The 21,947-nt window shown below is 39.0% G+C and overlaps 1 protein-coding gene across 2 annotated transcripts; it reads left to right on the top strand.

The window, feature by feature from the left end:
* The first annotated feature begins 1,606 nt into the window (after window positions 1-1,606).
* Window positions 1,607-19,140, top strand: LOC308701858 (uncharacterized protein). 2 transcript variants are annotated; one of them, XR_014031520.1, is made up of 8 exons: window positions 1,607-2,150; window positions 2,996-3,334; window positions 3,897-4,217; window positions 4,548-4,688; window positions 11,392-11,700; window positions 12,395-12,688; window positions 16,582-17,414; window positions 17,695-19,138. XR_014031520.1 is itself a non-coding variant. In XM_081384327.1 (7 exons), the coding sequence occupies exons 1-7, from the start codon at window positions 2,117-2,119 to the stop codon at window positions 16,680-16,682; spliced, it is 1,539 nt and encodes a 512-aa protein (XP_081240453.1). In that variant the 5' UTR covers window positions 1,607-2,116; the 3' UTR covers window positions 16,683-19,140. The 2 variants fall into 2 exon arrangements, 1 of the variants encoding a protein (XP_081240453.1); XM_081384327.1 differs by having other exon boundaries at window positions 16,582-19,140.
* The last annotated feature ends 2,807 nt before the right edge of the window (window positions 19,141-21,947 follow it).

The following is a 21,947-nucleotide window of genomic DNA, read 5'->3' as shown; positions in this document are numbered from 1 at the left end:
TGTTCCAGTTTAATCACAACAAAAAACAAACAGCAAATGCACTTGTGTGCACAAATAGTTCAATCTCTTTATGAATGCATGTCGTGATAAAATGCAAACCTTGAATGCAATGTAAGTCGCTTTGGATAAAAGCATCTGTCAAATGCATAAATGCATTGTAAATAAAAATCTTGCAATTTTAATTGGTTTATGTGGTTGATGGTTTAGCCCCATCAGCAGGAACAAAACAACACCTATGAATATGTTTGGTCACAACTGCACGAGTGTTTCCATTCTGACATAATCTTTATAGGAACTAATATCGCACTGACTGAAAACATTAACAGAGTAAGAGTGAGTGATGTACCTGAACTTGGCTGATAGAGTTCAGTAATGTTGCTGTCCTCAGTCTGATTGACGGTTGAATTGTTCACAGCACAGCTGGACGAGAAAAAGTTGGAGCTTGATGATCTTTCTGGTGATAAAGTACTTTGAGCAGACTCTGATAATGACAGATGTTACTGTGACGTTAGTCTCATCACACACTTCTGATCTTATTTTATAGTAGATCCATATTTTAAATTGAACTAAAGCCATTGAGACATCATACAATTATGGAATAGTGAAAAGGACGGAAAATAAACATTTAAAAATATTACTATTATTCTCTACTCACCATAGACTTTAAGATTGAAACTCGTGTAACTGGTCTTTTTGCTGATAATTGTTAGTTGATAAAGTCCAGAGTCTGTGGTTCTGGTGTTTGTGATGGTCAGAGATCCGGTTTGATCCAGTTTCAGTCTGTTTCTGAATCTCTCATCAGGACCATCATATGTCGAGTTTGTTTCTGTGAGTCTGCTGACTTCAGCGATTCGAGTGCTTCCGAACATCCACTGTATCAACACATATTGCTGTGTTTCAGTAACATCAATGTTTAAAGTGACAGAATCTCCCTCCATCACTGACCATGTATTCACTTCATCTGTCATGTCTAAAAAAGGGAACATATTTTGTAACAGACATGATGTTTGTTATTAATGACCAGACGTACAGTTATCACTTATCAGTGATTTGTATTTATAGACATTTTCTTTAGTAAATGTTTAATGAATTGCAGTAAACTTTTAAAGAATAACAATTAAAAGTTCAGGAGTTCAATGTCAGGTGATTTTTCTCCAGCACTCACTTTCGTGTGCAAACAGAAGTGAAACTACAAAAAATTTTTTCGCAGACTGATTTAAAACTAAATATCAAATTTTGTTTTGGAATTCCTTCCACTAAAATTCGCAGCATGTCCTAGAACTAATAAATTATGTCTGTAAAGATATTAAAGAGATACGAAATTGATAAACTTTGAAAACCAACGTAATGCATCAAATTTATTTATAAAAAATAAGGGACGTCATTATTAAAAACACACTTACCAACTAGATGCCACAAGCATACAAAGAACAAAATAAAAGCATTAACCATATTCCTTGGCCGTATGTCAACCACTTAAAAACGCAGCAAACCACTTTAAAACCTCCCGTTCACATCACAAGCGACCACTGTTGCTGGTATAGACTGGCTGGTATCTCTAGTAGGCGTTTTTGCAGGTTTTGTACAGTACTTGACTGCGTTCATTGGCACACCGTGCTACGTCATCAAACACCGACGAACTTACTTTGTTTGAGGAAGGCCATTGAAATATAATGGCTAGTGAAATCACTTGATTTTGATAGTTTGATACGCACTTCGAAACAACTGAGTCGCAAAGGCAACTTCGTAAAATACTTTACGGTTTTCGTTAGAGTAGACTACATGAAAAAGTGTATAAATCATGTTAGGTACAAGGCTTTTTAAGCTTAGAAATCTGGCTGCAATTCGTGCCACGCCCTGCTCGCCTGACATTTGCTGTATATTTCTTTCAGGGATAACATACTGGGTCTTCTTTAAACGTTGAGAAAAGTCTGAACTTGGAGTCTAGGTTTTTAGTGACTGTTTTGAGTTTAGTTTTCAGGCTTGTCTGTCTTGCTACGGTCAACTCAGCTATAGGACGACAAACATCGGAGATTCAGCGGAACACAAACATAAAGCTCACTGATCATATTTGTTCAAGTCAGATTCGTTACAGCTCTACAAAAACACTTGGAACATGTTGGTCTTTCTGTTCTTATCATTTATGTACGGTAAGTCGAATCTCTATTTCCTTTCGGTTTCAATTTAGACATATTTACAAGTTTTTAGAATGATTTCAAGATTTAGTGATGACAGAAGAACTAACAAACCCAATAGAGATACTGGAAAAATCATATTCTTGATGAGTATTTTTATCCTGAGACGAGATGCATTGTGGCCTATTTGAGAAGCAACATGAAGCATATTATCATGATTTTGTTTCAGAGAATGCTTTTTTTTCCCACACAGATACAGTCTATGAAAATAAGTCTTAAATACAGCGTTGCTTCTCAAGTAGGCTAGGCTACATTTATCTTGTTAATGGTTAGCTTGGGTGTGTATGGTCATACATTTTTTATTAGTTTTTTCCCGTCACAATCTAAAAAGGTAGCCTAATCCAAGATCTGTTTGTCTTTTCAGCAGCTCACACAAATATTTCAATCGAATCTGTTTACTGAAATGACTCTGGTGTTGTAGTACCCCTGAAAGGGAGTATGTTAATCAGTAAAGACTCAAAATGCGATGCTTCACAATCACAGCTTTACTGAGAATGAAGCGAATCGCGAGAGCTCCCTGATAACGAGAACACGCACTCACACACGCGACCAATCAGATGCATCCATTTTAACAGCGTTAACATTTAGATTTTTGATCATATTAATTTACTAAACATATTAATTAATGCAATATATAACATTTTTAAGTATTTGAGAACATATGAATATTTATTATTTAAATTGATTACTATTTGTATGAACTGAAATGGTCCCATGAATTAAACCTCAGAAAACACTTACATTAGGCTAACTCTTCAGCATATTACAGTTTCAGTAAAAATTGTTCTGTTTGTTTCCAGGTGTGTCTGGTACAGAGACGGGTGAAACTGAGCCAGTGTCAGTGATGGAGGGAGATTCTGTCACTCTACACACTAATCTGACTGAACTACTGAACGATGATACTATTCTGTGGCTGTTTGGACCAACAGATTCTCTCATTTCTCAAATAAGGAGAAAGGGCGACTTGACTTCATTTTCTGTCACCAATGAGGATGTGGGATTCAGAGGCAGGTTACAAGTGGACGAAAACACTGGATCTCTCACCATCAGAAACACCAGAATCAGACATTCAGGACAATATAAACTCTCCATCTCTAGAAAAAAGATCACGATAAAGATATTTAATGTTACTGTCAGTGGTGAGTATCTCAAGTCTTTTATTGTAACTTTAGTTGCACTTCCACCGTTGGGCCTAACTGTTCCCATTGCTTAACAGTTCCATTCCGTGCTGATCCGGCCCCAGCCGGTACGGATATGGTTTAATTTCCCATTGTGGAGCTAATAACGGAGCTCTTTGGAGTGTAATATAAATTATATGAGACGATATGAGATGTAAATAGAAACCACGTTTTGGAGGATGCATTTTTTATTTTTTATTACTGTATTAGTAACTTGTGTTAACTTGTCAAATTTTTTCTGCCATGGAATTAATAAAAATAAAAACCAACTTTTTGTTCTCTCAATTGCGAGTTTCTCACAATTCTGACTTTTCTTCTTTAGATATGTGAGATAAACTCACAATTGTGAGTTATAAAGTTCCAATCTGAAGAAAAAAATTAGCTCACAATTCTCTTACATTTGCGACTTTTATATTGCAATTTTGACTTGAAGTTTATATCACACAGTTCTGAGAAAAAAAAAGTCAGAATTGTGAATGTAAACGTGAAACACATTTTTGTTAATGTTCTGCTTGTTTTGCAGACATGGTTGGTGAGACGGAGGCAGTGAAGTCAGTGTCAGTGAAGGAGGGAGAGTCTGTCACTCTAAACACTGATGCTGAAATGCACAAAGATGCTCTGATGCTGTGGAGATTTGGAGATAAAGGCATCATCATAGCTAAAATCGATATTGAAACTAACAACGCCTTATTAAACGATGCTGATGAGAGATTCAGAGGCCGACTGCAGCTGAATCAGAATGGATCTCTGACTATCAGAAACACTAGAACCACAGACTCTGGGTTTTATGAACTACAGATTAGAGGCAGTGAGAGCTCACGGCGATTCCTTCTTTCTGTCACTGGTGAGTCACTCTGAGTAACTGAAAGAGTGTGAGTGAGTGAAAGAGTGAGTAACTTTCAGTGTAATGGCATACGGCAGGGTTCCTCAAATCTGGTCCTGGAGTTTAGCTCAAACCCTGATCAAAATCACCTACCTGTGATTTTCTAGTGATCCTGAAGACTTTGATAAGTTTGCTCAGGTGATTTAGCTAAGGGTTGGAGCTAAACTCTGCATTGGCATTGGCCCTCCAGGGCAAGATTTGAGAAACCCTGGCACACAATATTATTAGCATATATTTGAAGTCATTTCAGATCATCACATTGACTGACACTTTCACTGTCTCTCTTTATAGCTGTCCCAGATCCAGGTCTGTCTTCGGGTACTATAGCAGGAATATTTTTTGGTGTTTTAGTTCCTGTTTTGCTGCTTGGGGCTGCAGCTTTTGCTCTGATTTACTATCGCCGCAGAATCTCTAAATTAAAAAGTCAAATGGGTAAGTATGACAAAATTTTAAGAAAATTTCTGTTTCCTATAAATTTGCTAAAACTTTTGTTATACTGTCTACACATTACATTATAGTCCTTATTTTGAGCCACTCGTTTATCAATTTCTTCCAAAATCTACGGAGCTCCTGAAGGGTCCTTTGCAAATATAAAAAAATATACAGACTTTCTCGTGCTCACAAGAAAACTTCGAGTGCGCATGAGAAAACTATGGCGTGCTCACGCGTTACAATTTCCGTTTTGCATTATAGTGTCATTACTACAAATGTGAGAATAGGGAAGGGATGAGATGAGATTGTGCTTGTAGCATGCCTCCAGAGATTTGCACACTCATCTCATCCCTAGCGTAACTGCTTACTTGGATCCCACGAGGCACCTCAACCTATATGTAATGGCAGTGACAACAGTGCACACAGTTCAAAGTTTTATGACAGTCAGTTTCTTGTGGAATATTAGCGCTTTGGTCTTGTGAATAAATGTTCTATATTCTATATTGTTTGTGGACTGTGCTTTACTGTGGGGAAAAAAGTATGAAGATCTCTATTAGCTGCAAAGTACTAGTCATTGCAGGCCGCAAACAACTACATTTAAGATTACACTAAAAACCTAATTGTAATTTAATACATATTTAATTCATTAAAAAGTTTTTATACCATCATTCATGACAAAGCATTATATCATCATCATTAAGCACAGCAGTTGACACAACACTTAAAGGGGGGGTGAAACACTCATTTTCAGTCAATCTCATATTAATCTTGAGTACCTATAGAGTAGTATTGCATCCTTCATATCTCCAAAAAGTCTTTAGTTTTATTATATTTATAAAAGAAAGATAGGCTGTACCGAGTCTTTCCGGAAAAAAATGAGCGGCTGGAGGCGTGCCGTTTGGGCGGTGCTTACGCGGCGATAGCTAACAACACACAGACATTTGAAGCAGTTTGTCTATGAGTTTTACTCCCCGCACGACCGTGAACCTTTATCGTTGGGACTGCTAAATCCGGCGTCGAACTGGGCCTTGTTTATAAAACAATCATCGTCGAAATGCAGGGAACAAACAAAGTCCTGTGACTGCAGCGAGCACAGCACTTAGATGAGGTACTGCTTTCGCTCTCTCGCTCTGGCAAAGAGTATAGAAGCCCAAGAGGCGAAACTCTGTTGTGTTATGGGTAACAGTCTGTAGATGGCGCTGCGGAGGCGCGTCCGCCATTATGGACTGAAAGCTGCTGAAATCGTTAGCGCCAGTCAATGGCAAAATCCATTTTAGTAGCCTACTGTTAATGTGTGCACTTGCTAGATTGCTTTTGCCTGTAATAGGACATTCACAGATTGTTTTTGTACTTGCCATTGAAACGTTCACTGTGTGCACTTTCACTGAAGATGTTGAAAAAACAAGTTGTTAATATTTTTGTGATATTCTATGTAAAATATTAACGTCTCGGCCGGTGTAAACACCAGCATTGACTAGAATGGGCGCGATCAGCTCCGGTAGCCGTGTCGCAGCCGTAATGCGCCGCAGACGTGTGCGGTGTAAATGAGGGGTTTAGGCCGGCTACACACTGGCTGCGTGGCGTGAGCGTGGCGTTTCTGAAGCGTGTCAGATGCCTGGCGGCTGCGTCGCGTTTTCTGTGTCTTTGCACACCAGAAGCGTGTCTGACGCGGCGCTGCTGCTGCTAGGTGACATATTGGTGACATGGGGAGAGAGTTGTGGAAGGCCTATACTTCATGTTAAACATAAATATATAGCAGCAAAGACAACGTCGGCAGTGTTGACGGCAATATAGACTATAGAATATTTCGTTCTGTATTGACAGGTGCAGTATTTGAAAATCGATAATATTTTTTTAAATTGCATTTATATTTGCATTTATGTCAAACCCTAGACACTTTCAAACATCAAAATAACATTTATTAACATGTATTCGTGTCAAAATTTCATATAAACATCTTTTCCTATTCAATTTTGCTTGGAAACGCTTCCAAGACGCTTGCGTGTCGCGTGAAAAATAGGCGTCGGTTCTATTTCTAGCAAGCACGCGTTTTCCGCGCGGCTCGAGCCGCGCCTGAAGCCTGGTTTATACTCGACGCGTCCGCACGAGCGCGAAGGTGCGCGCGGCAAAAATGACGTCATCGCGGAGTGGGCGGTCGCGCGCGTTGGGTGCGCAAGGGCCCATTTCGCCTGGCGGTGTGCACGGCAGATTTTGTAACAACGCGCGCGGCGCCGCATCCGAAGATGAACGACTTCGAGCCGAATCTGGCCGAGCTCGAACTTCTCACCACACTGGCACCCAGTTTGCACGTCTAAATGAGTTGCTTACATTTTAAAAATGAGCATACAATAGCATAAAAAGTATTTTTAAAGAACATAAAGGTCCATGTTTAATAAAAATGTTCACAAAACTTAAATGTTTAGTGAAATTAGAAAATATGTAAGAGATTGTTAATTTAGTTATGTTGTATACACATTCTCATATCCATATATTTTGTTTTATTGTCACTAGCAATAATCTCAGGGTTTACTGGGTTTTACAGGATTCTTTTTGTAGTGTGGTATTGGTGGCCGTGTACTAAAATAAACATTGTCACGTGTGTATAGCTTTCTTCTTCTCATCGCTGATTCCTGATGGTTAGAGGATAATTACTGGAGTCGCCCCCTATCGTTTCAAAGAATACTACAACGGCGAGCGCGTCGAGTATAAACGCCTTGTCCGTTTGGGGAGGTGCGCGCGCAGTCTGCGGAGACTCGCGCTGAGGAGCCAGGCGAAAGTATAACCAAGGCTTGAGACGCGCGTGTCACGCACGCAGTGTGCAAGCTCTAACCTGTTAACATGGGAGCCGAAATAAAAACGGACACGCCACGCAGCTGAGACGCTCACGCCACGCATCCAGTGTGTCACCGGCCTTACCCCTCATTTACACCGCACACGTCTGCGGCGCATTACGGCTGCGACACGGCTACCGGAGCTGATTGCGCCCATTCTAGTCAATGCTTGTGTTTACACCGACCGCGACGCGGCGCGTTTCAGAAGCTTCCCAGAAGCGGCTCTCCGCGCCGCTTCGCTAAATATAGGCGCCTAGTCTATTTTTGACGGACGCGCGTCCAAGTCGCACCGGAAATACAAAATAAAAGTAAAAGAAAACATTGTCAAATTCAAAATAAACACCCTGTGCAAACTCCCAAACGTATTACACACCAATATCCTTGGTAGAAACCATAGACTAAATGATAGAAACCCCAACATCAAGAAAAAACACGTCGGACAGGCAAATCACGTGGTCTCGCGCATCCAGTCGCTCCGCTTCTGTAATGCTCCTGGTGTGAGTTGGCACCGCGTGGAGGACGGAATAAAACCTTGTCGCAGACGTAATGCACCGCAGACGTTTGCAGTGTAAATGAGGGGTCACACTGCAAACGTCTGCGGTGCATTACGTCTGCGACAAGGTTTTATTCCGTCCTCCAAGCGGTGCCAACTAAAGCCGCCTTTCCACTGCAAACGACAAACGACAGCCGTCGGACCGGAAGTCATTCATTTCCAATGAGTCGTACGGGAGCTGCGGGGAGTTCCGATCATATGCGTATGCGGAAAATTCGGATCCGATTTGAGCTTCGGATGCGTTGAAATATCTGAACTTCTGCGGCTAGACCGTATGCGACCGGTCGACCGGATGTGATGTATTATAATCAAAACTATGAGCGCGAAGCTAGAATTACCAATATTTTAATACTTTAATGTAAACGCTATTCCTGCAAAATGACGGTTATTAATAATTATGGCTGAAAAAATATTTGTATCATTATTAAATCAATATTTATATTGATTAGCTCTATAAAATCGACTGTTTTTTATATTAGATGTATTGAGGGTCATTCGTTTTGTGTGGATATATTCATGCATGCATTACATTCATTAACATCATTCATTTTACCATTGTGAATAGCCGAGGGTAACGGTTGCTTCACGACCAATTTCAAAGTTCCGTGCGACTGACACCAGGGGGCGAAATGCGACAATCGAATGCGAATGTCATGCGCAGTGGAAAGGCGGCTTCACACCAGGAGCATTTCAGAAGCGGAGCGACTGGATGCGCGAGACCACGTGATTTGCCTGTCAGACGTGGTTTTTCTTGATTTTTGAGTTTCTACCATACAGTCTATGGTTTCTACCAAGGATATTGGTGTGTAATACGTTTGGGAGTTTGCACAGGGTGTTTATTTTGAATTTTACAATGTTTTTTTTTTTACTTTTATTTTGTATTCCCGGTGCGACTTGGACGCGCGTCCGTCAAAAATAGACTAGGCGCCTATATTTAGCGAAGCGGCGCGAAGAGCCGCTTCTGGGAATCTTCTGAAACGCACCGCGTCGCGGCCGGTGTAAACACAAGCATTGACTAGAATGGGCGCGATCAGCTCCGGTAGCCGTGTCGCAGCCGTAATGCGCCGCAGGCGTGTGCGGTGTAAATGAGGGGTTATGAAGCCGATTCGGTGGGGGACATACCCTTACGAAAAAGTACTATAGGAGTCTTATATTATTTTGGGACAAAATATTATAGTAATCTTATAGGAATACTATAGTAATTTGGGACATACTACATAAGTACGATAAAGGCCCGTTCACACCAAGCACAATAACTATAAAGATAACGATAAAGATAACTATATATGTGTCCACACCAACGACCGATAACGGTCTTTTTATTCTAAGCACACGCGCGCCCATATGATCCAGATCCATTTTAAATGCGCGAGACCTTTAAATTAGAATGGATTCTGATTGGCTGTCAGTGTTTTATCGTTCGACAGCTGGAAAAAAATCGTTCTGAAACTGATCCCAACGGTAGGCCTATCGTTCCTCATATCTTTATCGTTATAGTTGTGGTGTGAACTCTGTTATTCTTTAATATGGAGAATGATTTTTAGAATTATATCTTTATCGTTATCTTTATAGTTATCGTCCTTGGTGTGAACGGGCCTTTAGACTACTACAGGTATATAAATACTACAGCAGCTTTAAAATATTATAGAGGTATTACAGAACATCACAGAAGTATGTTATGCTCTGTTATGTTCTGTAATACCTCTATAATATCCTAGAGCCACTATAGTATTTCTATAGTAGTCTTATAGTACTTCTGTAGTAATAGTTTGTCCCAAAATACTATTTTCCAAAGGGTAATTAGGCCATGCATAACCAACACATAGACGTATATTTTCTGTCATTTAACGTCGGTCATCCTCATTAATGTATTTCAAATTGTTTTCATATTGAGATATGACGGCCAGAAAAAAATTAAGTTATGTTAAGTTTTTGTTATGTTAAGTTTTCAGTGCCATTGACTCCCATTATTTTTCGGCGTTTTCCTTCAGTTTTCAGTCCATAATGGCGGCCGCGCCGTCACGTCATGGGAGCAACTGTTGCTATGGAGCGTTCTATTGAGTTTCGCCTCTTGGGCTTCTATACTCTTTGGCTCTGGTCTACGGGTGCGCGCGCGCGCCCTTCCGGGAGAAGTGCCTTTCGGACCCATATAAGGAAATTCCGCCCCATCTGACGTCGCACATGCCCGTACTCGAAAAAAACCTTTACGAAACTTGTAACAAACCGGAAGGAGCATTTTTGTTACAGAAATACTCCATCAAACGTACAACTTAATTTTTGAAACTTTGTCCATGTTTAGCATGTGAATCCAACTCTTTAACAGTGTAAAAAACTTAGTATGCATGAAATAGCATTTCACCCCCCCTTTAATGTTTTATTTGAATTAAACAGCATACAAATATTTATAATTAAATTCATGTTGTCTTTATTTATTAAAATGCATAATATCAATGTCATATGCATACATGCAGTTACAATTCAAGTCTTATCATAACTGGCAAAACTTGAAAGTCAAAGAAAGAAAACATCCGTAGGCCTATTTTATATTTTCTTTAGACTATATAGCCTACAATATCACTCTATTACTATTAAATACTATGGTAATGATGCAAATGGATCCTACCTGTCATGAGTCATGACATTCCCTTCTTTGCATTCTCTCATAAAATAACCTTTTTATCATAGTAAAATCTACATAGCCTATCATTCCCAACAAAAGTATTGTTTAGAGCAGTGGTTCCCAAACCTGTCCTGCCGGCAGGCGGCACCCCAACACTGCACGTTTTCTTTGTCTCCCTAATCAAACACACCTGATTCAACTCATCAGCTCATTATCACATGGGTTAAAAAAATAAATAAATATGCTAAGAATACCACAAATATATTTACATATTTATGTACTTAATATAAATACCCTGCAATTGTAATTTAGCTAAATTGTAACAAATATTATTGTACTTAATGTTCTTTAGTTATCCCGAAATAATGCTGAGGTCCAACTAAAGATATACTTGTGTATATTTGATTTGATTGTAATAAAGTGGATCTATTGCAAGTATACTTTAGGTACACTTTAAATATATTACATATAAAGACTGATATTATACAGAGATTATACTATCCTCACTAATAGTGATGTTAAAACACATTTTAGGCTTAATAGTGAATCAGGGTAAGGTTAAAAACTTGTTTTGGAAGAAGGATTGATTAGGAATTGGAATATATCATGAGTCATAAGTCATATGGACTGGTATAAATTAATGTACAGTAATAGAGATGTCCACCTGCACACTCATGAACACATTTGGTTTCTGTTTAGCTGTGACATGTGAAGAGAAGGAAGAGACTGTGACGGAGGGGAAATCTGTCACTCTACGCACCGGTCTTACTCAAATACAGGGAACTGATACGATACAGTGGTGCTATGAAGCTGAAGACAATCTCATTGCTGAAATCAATGGAGGGACCAGAACATTGGCAGGTGCTGATGGGAGATTCAGAAGCAAACTCAAGCTGGATGAGAGAACTGGGAATCTCACTATCAGTAACATCAGAACCATTCACTCTGGACTCTATAAACTACAGATCAGCAGCGGCAAAAGAACCAAATACAGTCTTACTGTCAATGGTAAAGTATTATCAACTCTTCCAATGTGTTATCATGCACTAAGTAATCAGTTTAGATGATCTGAAACTAAAGCTTTTTCAAAGTGCTCAAACTTTAATTACTTTTAGATTGCTTGCAAGTATAGGGCCACGTTATGAATTCATAATGTGTATACAAACAATGTATCTCCTCATCGAACAGTAAAAAATATAGTAGTGCTGTAAAAATTAACACGATTATTTTCAGTTTAACACATCATTAAACAAATCATTACAATATAGGCTTCTGTCCTTGTTGTTTCTACATTAATATTATCACAGTGTAAACGTATATATATATTAAAAACTTTAATGTAGATGTGATAAATCACGATTAATTAAAGAGAAAATATTTTTGTAAGTTATTTTTGTTAAAATATATATTTTATATTTTATATCGATATATATTTTTTATCGATTGACAGCACTAAAGTATAGACAATTTTGCATACCTCATAAGAAACCAAAGCAAAATAGATGGTTCTGCTCATGAATGTTTAGTTTTCTTGCACCCTTATGGGATTAAACTAATTAAAATGAAGTTCATGTTTAGTAACATGCCAAAATAGTTGACAAAATCTCATCTAAATGTATGTGATGTTGAAAAAGCAAACAAAATGAATTCAAACATTTGTTTTCTGTCTCTCTCTGTTTCTGCGTGCTGCTGTGTTGTGAAGTGAGTTCAATGTCGGTGAAGGAGGGAGATTCTGCCCTTCTCCAGACTGCTGCTACAATACAGCCAGATGATCTGATACTGTGGACGTTTGGAGCTGAAAACCGTCTTGTTGTTAAAGCTGATTCAAGAACAACTGATATTAATAATGAGAGATTCAGAGACAGACTGGAGCTGAACAAGACGACTGGAGCTCTAATCATCAAAAACATCAGACCTACAGACTCTGGACATTTTAAACTACAGATCATCAACAAAGAACAGACCACATTCAGCAGATTCAATGTGACGGTCACTGGTGAGTAACAACATTTATTAAAAAACAGTCCTCAACAGTTTTCAAACAGTGCTTTTGCATTCCAGATTATGTGAGCAGTGCGAATCACTAGTTAGTTAGTTAGTGCAGTTTATTTGAATGAGTGTAAACACTGCCATCCGAACCAAACAAGCAGATCGAGACCACTAAAAAGATGGGTCTCATCCACTTCCAAACTAACTCTGGTGTGGTTTAAATGAAAAATGAACACAATACAGACCAATGACATGTAATCGGACCAAAAACCTGACATGATGTCACTTGATGTGACCCTAAGAAGGACCGAATGCTCAAGCATACCTGTTTTTTCTCGTCATAATATTGCCCATGGCAGTTCAGTACAGGCATCAGAGCCACGTCTCCTTGCAGCAGATCTTCATTTGTTTATGTGATGGAGGGATTGCTGAATATGTTTTGACTCCTTTACACATTTTATATAGGGGTGGGCAATATGGCAAAAATATCATATCACGATTTTTTTCATGAAAATCACGATTCACAACTATTTTGCAAGTGACTGAGCATTACAGCCAAACTAATGTGCCTATTTTAAAAACAAAGCCTTAGGTAACAAAATATAAAATAAAAAAGAATGGCAGACATTTAGGCCAAAGTGGCGAAGATAAAAATCTTTGTCATTATTTATTATTAAAAATTACACATTACACATACACAACTTAATATACAAATGAAATAAACAGTGCTTTATTTTTTCAGCTACAGGTGGTGTATTTAACAGTGGCAATGAAGAAAGTAATTGAATAAACAAATGAAAATAAAACACAACATAGACTTCACTGTATAAATTATACTTTGATTCTTATTAAAGCTACTATTAAAGTTCTCAGTCAAGAGCAGCGAGTCATTTGTGTTTTGTTGTTTTATTAACATTAAAGGGATAGTCCTTCCAAAATGTAAAATTTATCATGTAAAATCATAATTTACTATCTCAAGTTGTTTTAAACCCAAATAAGTTTTATGTTGAAAATTAATTATTTGGAAAAATGTGGGTAACCAAACAGTAGATGTACCCCTGTGACTTCCGTAGTATATTTTTCCCTACTATGGAAGTCAATGGGGACCAGCAACTGTTTGGTTAGCCACATTCTTTTAAATATCTTCTTTTGTGTTCAGCACAAGAAAGAAATTAAAACAGGTTTGGAACAACACTAGAGAGTAAATAATGACAGATTTTTTTTATTTTTGGTTGAACTATCCCTTTAAGAACAAGCGGCAGCAATGTTTACTATTAGGCTACTGTCTCTTTAAGACCTGCATGCGATGCATCTAATATACATGCATTTGACAAGCAGTTTTTTTAATAGTTGTGAACTTGCAATGTGCTAAGTCAGTGATAGTCTGAAATCGGAAGGTCTCCCTATGATGTGCCCCATGCTCCATTCATAGTGCCTTCGGTGTGATCTATCCTGGACAGAGATTTATGGAAACACCAGACTGCACTTTAATCTACTGGGCCCAGTTTTTCAAAAGTAATCCAGTGGGATTTCGGATCACGGATCGGATCAGATCTTGGAAATGGGTTTTTCAAAAGCAAAAGAGGGATTCTGAACTAAGATCAGATCATGAAATCCGATCTTAAATTTGATCTGGATCAAACCTGCCCTTTGGGTTTTTCAGAACTTTGAACTCGGTTTGGGATCTATTTGATCCAAAAAAACAGGATTATCCTGATCCCATCAGAAGGGTGGATTCAGCTGTGATTTTTCGAACCAAATAAAACCAGAGAGTTTTTTTTTTAAGTGAATGATCATAAAATCAATGTTTACTGATGATATATACATTTCTTCATATTTGAAGCATATATGAAGCATGTCACATCTAATGAGATATGGTAAAACAAAAAAATCTACAATTTAACATTATAACAAAATAAGGAAAGTAAAATGTTTCTGTTTATTACAGTGTTTCTGTTTCTTAAAATAAAAATAAACAATGGTTATTTGTGGCCACCGGTATTTTGCCAACTGTTGTTCTTTGCTAAGCCAGTAGGCTACACTGTTGGTTCCATTTAAGGCTCTAGTAAACAGGATTTGGTAATCCTGAAATTTGGTATTTGGATCACAGTGATCCAATCCAAGGTTCCTTTAAAAAACTGGCATAAAAGTAAAATGGATCAGGTGAACCTGGATAGCAAAACATGGGATTTCCAAATCCTGATCAATTTGATCCAGATTACATTTTTTTGAAAAACTGGGCCCTGGTAATAATGATTTCTGAAAAATGCAGAATAAATCAAGATGCAACATTTATTTGTCAGGTAAAATGTATCATGCCAATTACACAAGTGATTAAAAGCCAATTCAGAAATAATAAATACATGACATCAATTACTCATGATGACTCTATGAGTAAATGACTCTAAAAGTAAGCAATGCATTCCTGACAGAGACACACAGTGGTGTGTGAGTGTTTTCCAACAGGAAAACTATCCAACAGGAAAACACTGAAACAGCACTGTATGGGGGATGATCCTGGTTAAAGTGTCCCAAAGACTGCTCTGTCACCTACCCTTAAATACCCAGACCAGAACAAAAGGGTTGTACCAATATTTTTTGGTCAATTCATGTACCCCAGGAGGTAGCATCTGGTTTCGGGAGATATCTTGAAGAGTCATCACCCAGAGAACAGGATTCTCCTAAATTCTCAATCTTTCTCATTAAACCACTGACTGCAATGAAATTAAGACCATTTTACCAATCACACTGAGATACTTAAAATGATACCAAACATGAAAAGGAAAAACAATGCATTCACAAGATACATCATATGTGAGATATGGACATTATTAATGAACTTTTGGTGACTTGACTCAGGGGGAGAGGAAGGGTGGAGGGAGAGGGGGATGCAGAGATAATGTAGGAGGAAAGTTTGGACAGGACAATCCTGTCCTGTGCTCTGTCTTTGCTATCTTCTGTCCAGGGTGTGTTTTATTGCTTTATTGCAGGGTGAGTTTTGTCTCAGCAGAAAAATCAGTTCTTACAGTTCTCTGTGTCCCACACCCAGTCCCATACTACAATTGACCACCATCTGCTCAGGATGTGATCAATGGTGAAGAAACAATATAACTTGACTTCCTTCATCTCTATGATAATTAAGCCATTTTGGGGATGAGCTCATTCTAAAATATAGTTTGGAGTGGAATCTGGGTCGAGGCTGACTACAATTTCTTACACTTTCTTACACTATTAAACTAAGCTCTGCATGTCAAATCACTCATCTCGTTCTCCTTTCTAACTTCCCGCAACTTCTCCCACTCTTGTATCTTCACGTGACAACTCACACATTATACTACAACTATGATATTTCTTCAAAAGCAGATCGTGGGGACATTTTAATCATCCACGGTCAAAAATTGTGATATCGCACACCCCTAATTTTATAAGCTCTTAGCAAGTTGTCAGCTGCTCAAAATAGCTCATAGTTTCGGCTACGCACACACAACGAGCGTGTTTATCCCAGAACACAGCATTGTTTTGGATGTTTGGTAAGTTCCGTCTCAAAATATACGTAATAAAGCCAACAAGTCAGAATGTGAACATATCCCTATGCCTTTAGGTTCAGTGTTAAAAATGGCAATGTGAACTCTAAAAAACTGGTCCGGACCAAAGGAACCAAGCTAATCGAACTACAAGTGTGAACAAAACCTAACATTTTTCTTTAAGTTTTTCAAGGAAAAAGATGTGTAGTTATTCATATTGTAAAAATATTAGCTATATTTGTTTTTGTTTAGTGTACATGTTTAGAAACTCTTGAGATTGTGTAGCTTTGACATCATCCATATGTAGATGTAAATGCAGCAAAAGCATTTCTTTCTCTTATTTTAATTTCTGTGATTGTCTCTTTATTTCTGTCAGATTCTTCAGGAGACCGAGTGAATGAACCAATGGCTGAAATATCACCGCTGTTGAATGGAGATTTTCCTGATGGAGAGAATGAGCAGCAGAGTTCAGTATAATGCGATAAGACACGCCCAACACCACTGTCAATCACTGTGACATCATCAACAATCGAGCTCAACAAAATATTTCTGCTTTTATGAAAGGGAGAAATGAACCTGTGTGCTGGAAAAAGTTGGAATGAGTTCTTGTGTGATGAGCACATGACTAACAGCAGGTTACAGAAGACACGTGTTGAGTCGAGATACTGACACTAATCTCACTGCTGAAGAACTACTGAGAACTGAGAAGCATGAGCACATGTAATGTGCTGAAGAGTTATGTGTTTTTCCTGAGGTTTAATTCATGGGACCTTTTCAGTTTATACAAAGAGTAATTAGTTTAAATAATTATGAAATATTCATATGTTGTAGCCTGGGAAAACACTGACGAACTTCCGGCAAATTTGAGATTTACTCTGCAAGTCCGTCTGGCCAAGAGCCTATTCAAGCCCATTTCCAATTTTTCAAGGCACGTTTGTGATTTGGATTTTCCATTTTTTGAGGTGTGCTTTACACAATGACGATCACTCCGATTGGTTTTATGTCTATCCATTTGCGCCTAGACTGTACTTGAGCATTGTCTGTTGGTGACGCCCCTTTATGGGCTGTGAATGAACCATCCCCAGTTACAACTGAGAAGGGTCTGGTGTCAACCAGGCTACATGTTGTCAACTACTTTAAAAATGTTAAAGGGATAGTTCAGTTTCTTCGGAACACAAATTAAGATATTTTTGATTAAATCTGAGAGTTGTCTAACTCCTCCGTAGGCTTCTAAGGGACTGAAACTTGCTGGCCCAGAAAATGTGCTACGCTTAAACACTACGTGAAAAGACCCGAGGCCCAGAGAGAAGGAAATGAAAAGTGGAATAAAGTCGTTATTTTTGTTTGTTTTTGCGCACAAAAAGTATTCTCGTCGCTTTATAAACTTAAGATTGAGCCACTGTAGTCACTTGGACTATATTAACAATGTCTTTAATACATTTTCTGGGCCAGCAAGTTTCGGTCCCTTAGAAGCCTATGGAGGAGTTAGACAACTCTCAGATTTAATCAAAAATATCTTAATTTGTGTTCCAAAGATGAACGAATGTCTTACGGGGTTGGAACAACATGAGGGTGAGTAATTACTGACAGAATTTTCATTTTTGGGTGAACTATCCCTTTAAGTTTTGAATTAATTAAAATGTAAAGTAAATTCATGTGATTTTAAAAAACGAAATGTTCACGGGTGCTTGTTAAAATGGGTTCATTGGTTGCATGCGTGTGTGCATGCATATTCTCGTTATCAGGGAGCTCTCGCGATTCACTTCATTCTCTGTAAAGCTGTGATTCTGAAGCATCGCATTTTTAGTGGTTACTGATAAACATACTCCCTTTCAGATGTATAATGCACATTGCACACAAATATATAGTATGCTTTCTAAATTTAACTAAATATTGTGTGTTTTATAAACTTATAAATTTAAATTGCAATATGGGTTGAGTACAGCATTAAGCTATTAGCTAAAAAGCAAAAGAGTAAGATGATTAAATATAAATGTTATTTGAGAGTTATTATGTTTGGTTAAAAGGTGAATGTGTGATTATCGTTATGTGTGTTTTAAATGAGATGCAATTTTGTGAATACAGGGAGTGTAAATGCTTTAATGTAAGATATACACTACCTCATAGTCTACATACTCAGGTTTATTTACTCTGTGAAACTTGAAGTGCATCGATTTAAGAAATATGTTTAAATAAGAGCTGATGCATTTTTTGTGTGTAATAATTGTTGATTTATTGTCACAATTGATTCTCGTGAAAGCTGTGATTGTGAAGCATCGCATTTTGAGTGGTTACTGATAAACAAACTCCCTTTCAGGGGCACTACACAGAGACACAATCCTCAGTTAACCAATCGCTGTCTTCACTCAGGACACGTGACTCTTACAAATGATCTATGGTGCTACAATTACCAAACTTCACTTCTGGAATAGCTGTGTAGCTTATTGTTCACTACATCTGAACTGATTCCAGACAGTCAATGTGGTGCAGATATAGGGAAACTCTGAACTATTTGACACTTAAAAGATTATTTTGCTTTTTGACAGTTTCAGAAGCAGTGGCGGCTGGTGGAACTTTTCTAATCCAACAATTTTAGCACAAGTCCCTGTATGATTTAATGCTAAACAAACATTTAAAGAAAATTGTTAAGAAGAAAATTAACAGAAGGATTGACATATTAAGACTAAAAAACTTTTAAAGGCTTGAAGCATTTTAAATAAACATAACAGTTTTACTTGTTCTGGCACCTCCGAAATCTGTTCCAGCACCTCATCTGAGTGCATCTCATACACTACTTAAAGATATTTATGTTGTGACCTCTGTACATATGTTCAGAAAAACTTTGTATAATAACGGTAATGTTGCCAAAAACTTGCTATATCCATGTTACATATTGTTTTTAAAAAATAAAAATTGAGAAGTGGAAGAAATGCAGCTACAAAGTCATGGCATTATTTGACTATGATCTATTATATTTGACCGCTATTGGCATTTCCAATGCATTTGCAAAGAGAATATGAACTTCAATGCATTTGTGAAGCAGCTTTCTGAAATGTATGCATGTGAATAATGTAAGTATAGTAGTATTTTAAATAGGTATATGTCCTATGGTTGTTCTCTGAAACATATATGTATGTTGGAATAGCTATAAAAGGCTGTAAACGTCCCTATACAGCCTATATTGCACACACTCAAACGACTATGGTTTAAACTCTAGAATTCTGATTGTCAAGGGCTATGTTGGAATAATTGCGCGTCAAGTTAGACCTTTGTGGGGCCTAAATTCATAATGCATAATTCCATGGTGTTATACATGCAATGGTCACAACACACCATCAGTATGTAAATAAACTGTTTCCATCTTGCCCATTTGAACTAATGCAAAACGCAAGATAATCTGGATCTAGCAGGACCCTATTTTAAAGATTTGAGCACATGATCAAAAGCACAGGGCGCAAGTGTATTTAGGGCGTCCGAATCCATTTTTGCTAGTTTAATGACGGGATAAATGGTCGGCGTTGGTCTAAAAGGTTTGTTTTGGGAATAACGTGCAATAAACCAATCAGTCATCTCCCATTCCCTTTAAAAGCCAGATGCGCTCACGCCATGGCTTTTGCTATTTACATTACGGATTATGCAAGCAGAATAAATTAACGCTTCTCTAGCATAGAAACGCATCTATGGGACAATCTTTAGATAACAAAAAAAAATAATAATAATACGGTGCCATTGACTTTAGACCAGGTTTCAGTTGGTCAATGGCGCAGTCTATTTCAGTTGCCTCAGTCAAAATAGCAATGAGCCGACAATGCGCCTGAACACACTTCTTTTTCAGACCAGCACGCCCATGGGGGCACAGATGCATTTGCTATTTAACCAGCGTGGTAAAGGATGTGAAAATTATCACCGCGTCGGCCTGAACCTAGCAAAAAACTGTTGCGCCGCCAGGTGAATGATATGGGCACCTAAATGTCTATGTTAATAGACTGCCTGTATGATTGTTAGATTGCCCATATGTGGTTGAAAAACATTATTTTTTATGAAAATTAGTTAGATATATAATCTTTGAACATACTATCAAGTCAAACCTGAACTGTAACTGGCATGTTAGTTACAGGTTACATAGTTTCGCGTAGCCAGAGCTTCAGACTGACGGCTGAATGTCGCAGCTTTCATTGGCCAAAGACAACCCAAACCGTCTGACTGACATAAAGCAACCAATCAAATTTCGTTTTGATCCACATCATGTTAAGGGGCATTAAAATGTAAAGACGTTGTCCCGACAATAACAGACTGGCTTGCATCCAATAAACGTACTCGGTTACTAACGTAACCTCGGTTCTCTCTAGAAGAGGGAACGAGTACTGCGTTTGAATAAACGCTGCGGGAAAAGTCTCTTTTCACGAAATACTGAAGCAAAATTATCCTTAATTTTCATATTTGTAAAACGCATTGCAGCAGTGCACAGCCATGGCGAGACGGCTCGCTCACTCATTGGCTGTTCTGCGGCAACTGCATGAGCCTATCGAGCGAGGGCTGATGCAACATCAGACCAATGAGAGCGCTTCGCGCGCTCCTCGTCACATCCCGCCGAAACGGGTGTGGCCATCCCCTATAAAAGGAGCTCGAGTAGGCTGATTCAACTGGTTTTCATTGCCGAAGCGAACCAGAGCGAACCGCGCGCACGGCAGGGAACGCAGTACTCGTTCCCTCTTCTAGAGAGAACCGAGGTTACGTTAGTAACCGAGTACGTTCTCTTACGAGAGTTCTCTCGTACTGCGTTTGAATAAACGCTGCGGGAACCACTTGTAAGACGCCGTGCGTGCTGGGATGAGAAAACACCGACCACTGGAAGCTAGTCCAGGTATACAGTGCATAATCACCCGGTAGACTCGGAGAGTCTGGAGGGGGGGGGGGGGGGACAACCACCCTCAGATAGCTGCGTCCTAAGACGCGATATAACATCACATAGGCAGGGGAAGGCCTGGCTAATGTGGGAAATGTGGGTCTTACGCAAATTTGCCCAGATATATGCGCCCTTAGGCGCGAAACAGCGCCACATAGGCAGGGGAAAAACCTGGCTGATGTGGGAGATGTGGGTCTTACGTAATTTCGCCCAATGGATGCGCCCTTAAGCGCGATACAACGTCACATAGGCAGGGAGAGCCTGGCTGATGTGGGAAATGTGGGACTTACACACTTTCGCCCAAATAGGTGCGTTCTAGACGCGATATAACATCACATAGGCAGGAGGGAGCCTGGCTAATGTGGGAAAAACATGGGTCTTACACAATTCTGCCCAGAGAACTTCGGCGGCGCTGTGCGTCTGCGATATCAGTGCCGTGTTTAGACAGCTGACTCGAATACACCGAAAATACTTGGCTTGCAAGTGCGGTGAAGTCTTCGGTGGCGTTGTGCGCCTGCGAAATCAGTGTCGTGGTAGACAGCTGATACGGCTAAACCGAAAACAACCTGGCCTGCAAGGCGGGAACTTCTAGGTTGTAGAACCTTATGAATGTAGACGGCGAGGCCCAGCCCGCCGCCGTACATATTTCCTGTAAGGAAATCCCGCTAGACCAGGCCCACGATGAGGCAACGCCTCTCGTGGAATGCGCTCTAATGCCCAACGGGCACTGAAGGCCCTTGGTAGTATAAGCCATTGTTATGGCGTCAACCACCCATCTGGACAGGCTCTGTTTCGAAACAGCCATTCCCTTGGAACGTCCACTGAACGAGACAAAG

Source organism: Scardinius erythrophthalmus (assembly GCF_964197995.2).
Source record: "Scardinius erythrophthalmus genome assembly, chromosome: 14".
Taxonomy (NCBI): domain Eukaryota; kingdom Metazoa; phylum Chordata; class Actinopteri; order Cypriniformes; family Leuciscidae; genus Scardinius; species Scardinius erythrophthalmus.
Note: the sequence above shows the minus strand (reverse complement) of the source record. Positions and strands in the feature narration are given on the sequence as shown.